Source organism: Anomalospiza imberbis, chromosome 3 (assembly GCF_031753505.1).
Source record: "Anomalospiza imberbis isolate Cuckoo-Finch-1a 21T00152 chromosome 3, ASM3175350v1, whole genome shotgun sequence".
Lineage (NCBI taxonomy): Eukaryota > Metazoa > Chordata > Aves > Passeriformes > Viduidae > Anomalospiza > Anomalospiza imberbis.
The window spans coordinates 31,063,520-31,074,057 of record NC_089683.1 but is presented as its reverse complement, the minus strand read 5'-3'; the positions used below and the strand labels follow the sequence as shown (position 1 = coordinate 31,074,057).

Genomic DNA, 10,538 nt, shown 5'->3' with positions numbered 1-10,538 from the left:
CTGATAAACAGACTTTATCTTTGACACATTTACAGTAAAAAACCTTTCAGAGTAAAATGCATGAGAACATTCTGAGGCGTTATTTTCAAGCATGATTAGCTTATGAATTGACAAAAAAAAATCCACCTACCTGCTCTGTAATGATTACAAAAAAAAAAAAAAAAAAAAAAAAAGACTTGACAACTTTCTGGAGCATTCAGCAGTTTCTAAATGCCATACTTTTTGGCTCTTGGATCTGCTCTGAAGCCAGCTCCTTCTTTTTTTCGTATTATTCCCCATGAGAGCACACAGAGAAATTCAGTATTAATGTTGAGTGTCACATCTTCAGAACATAACGAAGTGAACTCTGATAGCAAGCTCCTATCATTGCTTATCAACACCCTAATGGAGAAGCAGATAGCGTTTCCGAAAAGCATGGTAAACTAACATGCATCCTTAAAAAACAAGCACAGTTGGAAGCTGGGGTAAAAACAAAGTGGGATTATGGAGTTAAGTTTACTTTTAATCACACTGCTTTCTCAGTAACTCTGTGCTTCTTCAGAAAATAAATTCAGTATGAAATTAACTTTTCCAGCAGACATTTGCAGAAAGCTTTTCCAGCAGACACTTGTAGAAGTTTTCTGGCACAGCCAGAAATTTACCATATGGGCCAGCCCAGTTCTCCCTGAACACAGCAGGAGTTTGGTCATGTTAATCACTAAAGATGGGCTGGTATCTGAACATAAAATTTTCTTTGGATAATTTATGGAAACCTTAGATGTGAAACATAATCTGTTTCCTTTTACAGTACCCAACTGCACAGCAAGTTTACATGAAGGACAAAGAGTACACAGAACAAGGAGGCCAATGAAGAGTGCTGAAGCAAGGCTGCAGAACCATCTCTGTGGCAAAGGTTGCAATCACTTTCACAGAAGTCACAAGAGGTTATACTTTGCATTACTTCTGAATTATAGCTTCTTACTGCTCTTCTCCCTGTTCAGAAAGATTAGTCAACATTAGTTAATGAACTTCTGAAAATTAACCAAGAACCTAGCTTCAAAAATAAATAATTTTTAAAGAATGCACTAAACTCTGACAGACCTCATCATACACTTCAAAACACTTCCCAGGTATTTAAGCCCAGCCATTACTCGTTTTTCTTCACCCAGAACACCTCAACGTATTCAGGCCAACGCCTGGTGAAAGGCACAATTTCATAGACTCAATCTCAATGGTTAAACACAATCTGTTCACAAACCTTGGACAAACAACCTGAAAGGAATTTTGCCCCTACCTACATGACAAAGGAACTCAGATGCTTTACCTGGCAAGTTGCTAGCTATAACATTTAAGAGCCAGGTCTCTCCTAATTGATGCTTTCTCTTACTACCATGTATGTGAGCTCCAGCTTCCTGAATATGGGACTGCTTACCTCACCTAGGTCCTGCTCTTGTATTTTGCTCTCTCACTCCCTGAAGAGTTGCTACAGAGCCAGACTAGAATTCTGAAAAATCGCATTCATTTCAGAAACATCAATGCCTGGTAATTGCTCATGGAACAAGCTTTTGCAAAGTTTCTTCCTCATAGTGGCTTTTTTTCTTTTTTTTTTTTTCCTTCCAACCAGAGACCTTGCAACTTCTTTTTTTTTTTTTTAGTAGTAGCATTTTTTAAGTGTAATTATATCCATTTTCATTACATGCCTCAGGGTATTTAAAATGGTATGGGCCAAAATGTTTACCAAACAGTGACACCCAGCTAGTTACAAAATGTCAGGTAAGAGAATACTGATGTACTGGCATCCAAGCCAGCTCTTACACATATGCCAATTGTACTATCTGCCACAACAAAATCACAGTTATCAATAAATGCCAGAGCATTTCCTAGCTCTGAATATGACATAAATCTGTCATCACATAAAATATATCCCTGCAGCTTGGGTCACCAACTACAAGAGTGATGGAAAATAATAAATTAAAATAAAATCACATTCCTGTATTAGACAGGAAGGAATTAATAAATTAAAATAAAATCACATTCCTGTATTAGACAGGAAGGAATTCTCCCAGAAGAACTCAGCATGGCATATATATATATATATATATATACACATTGATCAATAATATATCTGTTCTATATATTGATAGGAATGGTATTCTGTAAAACAGTATTTCCACAAACCATTATCTTGAAATTAAAGAAATGACAGCAGTGATTACATCATATAAATTTTGGTCCTTAATATTAGTTTGCTAATTGAGAATTTATGAACTAAATTTATTTAAATATTATAAAAATATTTACGTGTGCATTTACCTGTGACTTTACAACAAACACATTTATTAGCCTATCTAATGGCATTCTTATGAAATATTAGATCCTGAGCTCTTCTTTCCAGGAACTGGAAATTAATTTCAGTCATAGATTCTAAGTCTTATGTGTTTCTCTCAAATAAAAACTTGCTGTAATTTTTTAAGCCACTAGTCCTTAAAACATGCTCTAATTAATGGGCAGTGTACTTATAACCATTAATTTCCTATTTTACTTTAAAATTCTGTGAATGAGCAATAATTTCAGCCTATATAGAATAAATGTAATCTTCATCTAGCTGAAGTAGCACACATCATATTTGGTTGTCTTTTGTATTGTGCTAAAAAAGCACGAAAATATTGCCTATACAACTTTTTATGCCTTATCACAAACTAAGCCCAAATCTTCAATAAAGTACCAGGTGGTTCATGTAATGAAAACCCAGTATCTTCTCCAGCAGCCTGTAATTTTTTCTTGCTTTTAATTTTGCCAAAGAGCTTTGTACATTGCTGCCCATCTCTAAAACACACTCTACATAAACACATAATACATATAATACACTCATACACAACAACAACAAACAAAAAACTAACAAAAAGCCCCCAAAAAATCACAAACAAGCAAACCAACCTAAAGCCCCCTCCCCCCAGAAAAACCCCTTTGAAACTCCATTTTCAATGTACACCTTTTTTAGGTAACAACAGAAGTCAAAACATTAGCATTTTCTCCCATGAAGGACTCTTAGTTTAAGTAAGAAACAGGGGGCAAAGCTACTCAAGAGATAATTTTTAACTTGGTAAGTGAATCACAGTGAAGCTCCTGCTTCATTTTGATAGTTTTGGGAACATACTGGGCCAGACAATTTGCAACAGTTGAGGAATCAACCCAGTAGGACAACAGATAGGTGAAAACACTACTACTTGTTAGTAGTACTTGCAAATTGGGCATGTCAATGTCCAAAAAGACTACAGTTCAGTGCAGCTTTTTCTTCACTAAAATTTCTCCTATTCCTACAAGAAGAAACTTTCTTTTAAACTTCTGAAAAATTAAGTACCATTCAAAATGACTGACACTTACTAGGTTCATAGTAATCCACTACAGTCACTGACGCATCTTGCATATTTGCCACCTTGAAGTCTCTCACAGCTGGAATATCCACACAAACCTGTGTTTCATTTAGCTAGGAAAAGAGAAGAGAAACATCCTGAGAACCCTGGGGATGGTGGCTTCATGGAGGAGCTAAGGACTTCTAGCTCAGTGGTAGTCCATTTCTAAAGGCTTAAGAGTCAGGATGCATATTAAGATGCTTATCCCATTTGCAGTCATTTGGTCAAATTACAGACTTCATGAAATGTCTGCCTTCTCAAGTGTGATTTTTAAGAGGCCTAATTTAGAAATCCCTTACAAATACAATTGAGTTGTACCTATCCAATCAGTCTCACTAAAAAACAGAACTATTAATTCCATGTAAATAGCAGATGTTGATTTCTCCAAAGAACACAATCATAATGTCCTCCCAAATTTAAGCCTAACAATGTCTGAGTCAAGATCAAAATCACCACAAAGACATTTCTTTGTTAATTCTAACTTACAGAGTCGAAGTATAGGTTGACTTTTCCATTTTCCTTTTCCGTCTTCTTAACTGTATTGTCTAATGGAACAAAATCTGGTGACACGGAGAAACCACTGAGTAAGCCAACCTCCATGAGGACCATACCACTACTGGGAGTCGTGCCAGAACCAAAGTACCTTTTCAAAACACAGAGACAAAGAAACTTTTAGTAGAAATACAGTAGCCCACTCTCCAAAGAAAACATTTGATCTTTAAGTCCAAACTAATGAAGTAATAATGCTTAAGAATACTTAGGAAATAAATAGAACAAAATCCTGACTTGAAAATGTCTATTGATAAAGAGCTAATTATTAATTTCTCAATTATTTTTCTAGCTAATTTTAGCCAAATAAACCAGCAAAAGCTGGTTTAGCACTGAGAAAACTGCAATACATAAATCATGTGAGACTACACTGACACCATGAGGAACTGTCCATCAGCATCTATTACTACAGGTTTATATTACAAATATGCAGAAACTATTGCAATTAAACATGTTTCAAAAGAAGCAATTAAGAAACTGCTGCAGGAATTCTTGTACTGAAATATATTTATTTCCTCTTATGGATGCATTGTTTTGCTTTTATTCATTTTGGAAGCCAAGATACAGATGTATAGACCAAAGAAGTCTCCCAGACCATTTCATATTTTCTTTCACAGAGACTGATGGCACCACTAACAAAGTCATCATCAAATTATTTCACAAATTTTCAGTTTTAGGATGCATAGCCATGTTGTTAATCTACATTTGGAAGAAGATTTAATAAGCTGAGTCCCTTATTTTTTTATTATTATATCATCTTTTTATTATTATATCTTCTTCTGGTTTTCAATGTGAAAACCAAATGCTGGAGTAAAAGTCTGCTCTATTGAGCAAGCCTTGCACACTATGGTGCACAACAGATGTATCAAAATGTATTTATAGTGTTCTGTGCTACAAGTGTCACCTAAATGACCTGCAAAAGATTCTACTGCTTTAAATAAAGGAGAGAGCAGAATTTCCCTGGACTTAGAATGGAAGGCAAATAATTATTGTCCCACTAAAACAGAAGTGTCTCCAATCCTCATTTCAAAAGCCAGGCAGTATTGAAAGTTATTAAACTATTTCTTTGTAGAGCTGGGTAGTTAAAAAAAAAAAAAAGGGAAGAGTCACTTTCAAAGCACTGCTGTTAAGCCTGGCTGATTCAAGGCAGATACAACTTTGAAAGAAATACAGCACAACCACTGACTTCAGTTGGCTCACAAGATTAGAAACAAGTGAAACCATCTGTTCGATGATGTGCTGTGCCAAAGTAGCTGCTATTGAAAACAAATAATTGAATTGGAACTGGATGTAATTATTTCTGCATAATTACCAATAAGAGGAGAGTAAAATACCCAAGCTGTCTAGCCAGCCTGGGGTGCTACTAAAACACCAACAGGGAACCAAACTACCTTGGTACTGTCAAGAAGTGAATTAGATCTATCCCTAGAATTTATGAGGATCTGGCTCTCAATAAAGGAAGAGCGGCAGCTTTGGAGGGGGGTTGTGGTACCATCACTTCAACTCCATGGTCTCTTAAAAAAAGGGAAAAATATCATCATGCAAGAGTGACCAGTAAGAGAAAGACAGACTTGAAACTTGTACCTGAAGAAAACTGGTAATATTTTCAGTTGAACTTTATGTTTCAGCTCATCAGCAATATGAGATCAGGGTGAGACCCTCTCACAGATGATACAAAGAAGAGAAAGAAAAATCAAGCTAGTGTAGGCAGAAAAGCAGAAACGAGAGAGTAAATTGAACCACCAGTGATCAGCTTCCCATGTCTGGAAAAGGTATGTGGGCAATAAGATGTAGAAAAAACTAGCAATTCTGGGTATTTGCCTCTCAGAGAGTGCATTAGCTCCTCTAACCAAGAACCACTTCAATTTGAATGAGACGTCATCTGCTCTAGTGTCATAAATAATACCAGTTAAGAAGACCATAGCCAACCCCATCAAGCTGGCTGAGAGAAGGTGGATATTCTCCAGATTAAAGAAAAGAACAGAATTGTGACATTGAAGCCTTCAGTACCTATGTATATCCACAGCTAGATGCATACCCACAGCTAGACTATACATACCACTCACTGAGATTTCAACAGCCTTTCTGAACTGGTTTCTCTACTAGAAAGCTACATCATGTTATAAAGATCATGAGTAGGCCAACTTTAAACTAATTTAGGAATATAGATAAGGCATGTATTATATACAATTTATAGGGAAAAGAAGAGGAAGATGACTAGTCTATCAAGCTCAGCAATGAGAGAGGAAGCTGTAGCCTAAGCAGTTTAAACAGACTTACTCAAAGTACCAGTCCACTTCTCACAATAAGAGTTGATGGAATTGATGTTGGAACTAGCTAAATGTTCCAAGTAATCTCTTGAGACTGCTTTCCAATGTCACTAGATTTGCTCCTCTTCTCTGAACACTTTGCATTAATTAAAGCATCACTGCCCTAGAGGCTTCCCAGAGAGAAGGAGCACTTCTCTGTATTTTAAGAGAAAGGTCTTAGCTAGAGAGTCAGGTTGCCCAAAAAAGACACTCCAAACCCAGCATGTAAACCCTTAACATGTCAGGAGTTTGTGCTAGACTTCAGAATGCTGTTGACACTTCATAGAAGAGTTTAAAAGAGAACAAGCCCCTTCTGTTTCAAGAGCTTTCATGTATTCTAGTGTCTCTGCCCACCATCTGTGTCACTGAACTGGATACTAGAAACATGAAAACAGAGCTCTGGCTTTATGCCTGCTGGCTAATTCCCAAATTAAATCAATCCTCTGTACTGAAATCATATTCTCTATAGCTGATTATTTGTATGATGGTGTCACCTAGAGGCTCCATCTCCAGAGCTCCCTTATATTAGGCAGAGCATAAGAATAGTTCTAGGCATATGGTGTACAAAGTTTAAATAAATAGCAAAAAGAGGGTGTGGATGAAAGGCATGTAAGAGTAATCACAGTGGCTCAGGTGGTACTTCACAAATCTTGCATTTACAAGGAATGTCACAAGATGTTACATATCAATATGTATAATGTCACAAGAAGAAAACAGTGTTTCTAGAGGAAGTATTCACAAACAGATGAAATCCTTAAATATAACAAATGCAGTCAACATTGCAACAACATTATTGTGGATAATAAAAGACAGAAAGAAGACTAAAACCATAAACACACACACACACACACACACACACACACACACACACATATATATAGAGAGAGAGAGAGATAGACAGATAGATAAAATGTCCTATAGGGTTTCATATGAAATATCCAGTGGTCTTTAACTACAATAGGAAATGCATACTGAAGAAACTGCCAGAAAACAAACCCTTTCAAATATACCTTTTAAATATGTGTATGAACACTTCCACAGCAAGCAAAATGGAGGCCCAAAGCAATCAAAGAAATAACGAGATTGACTGTCTGACTTAGGAATATGCAGTTCAAAGTCACCTATTCTCATGTGATGCAAATTCTATCCAGGTAACACCAGGTGGCTCTCCTGTGGTCCCTGAGATGATACTTGAGTAGTCTCAGCTCAGTTTTTAGTAGCTGATTACTGAACAAGAAACATCACCTGAGATGCACACATTCTCCCATATCCTCCTGCCCCCTCCCCCTTATTCAGCAAAAAGAAAAGAATTAGCCTGGGTGGAAAACTTTCCACCTCTTTCAAATCTAGAATAATGTATTGTATCCTATTACCAAGTTCTTAGCTACTGGTGAATGAAAGACCACAAAGATAGTTGTACAATAAGGTAATGTGAATTTATCATTATGTAAATATGGATTTTGACTCCTGCCAAAATTGTTCTGAGTGAAGTTAATTACAGAGATGAAAAAAAGAATTATTACTTCATGGTGTTTGTAACACCTCAGAATTTCCTTCTCTCTTTACAAAAAAAGTATCCACTTCTGTATCAAAAGCAAAAGATTCTTTTCATGAAAGGTATGAGTAATAGGCCCTTGTGACAGTTTGCCACTCAAGTTAGAAAACAGAGATACTGATTCAGTTTTCAAGTCTGTCCACACTCATTCCTATAGCTCAAAAGCACTTGCACCAAAGAAACCATTGAGTTTTTTTCTTGTATTTCACACAAACTCTTGTACATTCCTCTAACATTTAGGGTACCTCCATCTTTATGCATAATAATAAAAAAAATACTAACCTAGCCAGCAAAAACTGATTTATAACTTTCACTACTATCATTTGTGCAAAGCAATTTTTATTTTATTCAGGTATACATTTATATCCCTGACATTAGTAAATTCATACAAACAAACGGCTAATTTAGTTTATTTAAAGCATTCTAAAGTTGGTATATACTAAAACATGTATGAGATGCTCCAACTGATTTACCTACCTTGTGCACACATTCAAAGTCAAGTGGTTTTTATCATCTTTATCATCTTTTACATCAACATTCAAGTCAAAGGCTTCTTGATTTTGGACAGATCTGAGCCTCTGATTGGTATGCTTTGTGTTGTACATAACATTGAGCTGTGGATTGCAAGTACAGACAACAGGTGACACGTAAAACAAATCAGTGTGATTTAAACACTAAGTTGCTAACATCATAACGCCAGAGAAGCATTCACATGAGAAAACACACGTTTGCACAGACCTACTAGCCTGTAATTGACTTGCTAACCTACAACTTGGAGAAGACCCTCTCATACCTTTAAATTTGGACTGACAATTTTCCATTTGCTACCTGAAACCATTGTAGAAGGACTGTGATTTTCCAGAAGGACTTTTCAATCCCTTTTTTTTAGCCAAGAAAAATGCATATTGGGGTCTTGCAAGGGGAGTTATTTTAGCTATTTTCTGCTTATTTTTCTACTAAAAGTAAGGAAGAACTCCCCCACCAAGTTATGTGTTTATTTGGATGACTGAGAGAATCGTCTTTAATTTCTGGTTTTTGCTTTTGCTGCCATGTCTCTCACTTTTTGATAGAAAAATTATGCTCCTTCTTTCAATATCTACGCACAATTCCCACTGCCCTGCCCAACATTGCTCAATATAGCATGCTGTATGAGTGCAGAGCCAATTCTGCAGAGGCACTCAGGACAGCCATGGTGCAACTGTGAAGATTTATCACGCACAACTGCTCCACAGGAGAAGGCAGTATCAAGGATGAAACCAATCTAGAAAGCCTGCCAGTTGAAGGCACACAAAAAGCAGTGCCTCAACAATCTGTCACCATAGAAACAAAACTGTTTTAACTTTTGCCAGAAAAAGCTAATGAATGGGAATTTACTGCCAAGGCAGGATGTTCTGAAACCACATACTGAACAGGTCAATCAGCTAGTATTTTCATGGAATAAGCTATTGCTGTTACAGTCTGACTTTCTTTTCCCCTATTTCTCATGACAATGAAGGAAAACGTTTTCACAACACAGAGTTTAATTAAAGCCTTCCTCTGTATACACACTCACTTTGGGGACAGAAGGCTATTATACAGAAACTCACATTAAATTAACAAAATGTGCAACTGCATTTCTTAGCTTTTAAAAGGCAACTGCCAAAGCTAAAGGCAGAACTGGTCCAGTCTTGTGTATAGTGCAACCAGTTCTGGTGAGAGGCCCAAGGAGAGAAAATTAAAAGTTAGTTTTCTGCATGAGAGTGATGCTTCAAATAGTAGCTGACACTATCAATTGCACTACACTTCTAAAAATATGGCACATTTATAATCCCCTAATCAATGCCTATCCTTTTTCTTCTTCAACTAGCAGCATAAATGAGCTTGACTGAGCATGTGAATTCAATGAAAACATCTCCAATATTTTCTGTCCCTTTTTGAGTACTCAACATCCATTCTAATGGTAATGGAGAAATATGTGTGCATTTAATCATGTACCTACTTCAGTACCATCACACTAAGTAACATTCAGTCCTCTGCCTAAGTCCAGCAAAAATACACTGAGTGGAAAAAACAGTCACTGTTTCCAGTAATGAGTAACAGGGAATTCTGAGGTTTTTTCCTCATTCCCTCTCTATACCTCATCAGATCAAGGAGATCTTGTTCACCTATCAACTTTGCCCATACTCACCCTTGTCTGAGCCTGTCCACCCTCCCCTTGTCGCTAGTTGTAGATTTTAGTGGCATTCTCCTTCCTTCTAAGAAGGCATGGGCCAAGCCAATTACTTTTGCGATGTGTCAAGACCATTTCACAGTGGTTCCAGACAGCAGAGAGGTTTCTTTCAGCAGGCCTCCTAAGGAAGACTGCTTCTTTGACTTCTTTCTCTAGAGCATCTTTCATAATACCCTAACCTATCCTCTCTTCCCTCTTTCAGAGTAAGTGTCTTAGGTCATGCATGGGATATACCCACAATGGGATATACCTACAATGGAGAGACAAGCTTGGAAACTTTGTTGACACCAGGGCCAAAAAGCTGTAAGTAAATGTCTGCCTTTACAATCGTAATATCCAAAATAAATACATTTTATGAGATCCTGAAGGGTAAGGAGTGAATGCACTGCCAACTTGCACACACAGACAGTGAGATTTCATTTAAAAAAAAAAATTTCCTAAGAATCCATTCTGTTGGGAAAGCACAGTGTTTCCATTAATGGATTTAATCTTGTGTTGTGTGATATTTAAATGAATTACTGTTT

General features: G+C 36.8%; 1 protein-coding gene across 3 annotated transcripts in view; it reads right to left on the bottom strand.

Moving 5' to 3' along the window:
- Positions 1 to 254: 254 nt before the first annotated feature.
- The window catches only part of CD109 (CD109 molecule), a 67,130-nt gene continuing 56,846 nt past the window's right edge, over positions 255 to 10,538 (bottom strand). For all 3 annotated transcript variants that reach the window (XM_068183837.1, XM_068183836.1, XM_068183835.1), the window contains 4 exons: positions 8,283 to 8,419; positions 3,879 to 4,035; positions 3,364 to 3,466; positions 255 to 972 (listed from right to left, as the gene is read on the bottom strand). In XM_068183837.1, the coding sequence (XP_068039938.1) occupies positions 782 to 972; positions 3,364 to 3,466; positions 3,879 to 4,035; positions 8,283 to 8,419 (588 nt within the window). In that variant the 3' untranslated portion in view covers positions 255 to 781. The remainder of the gene's footprint in view (positions 973 to 3,363; positions 3,467 to 3,878; positions 4,036 to 8,282; positions 8,420 to 10,538) is intronic.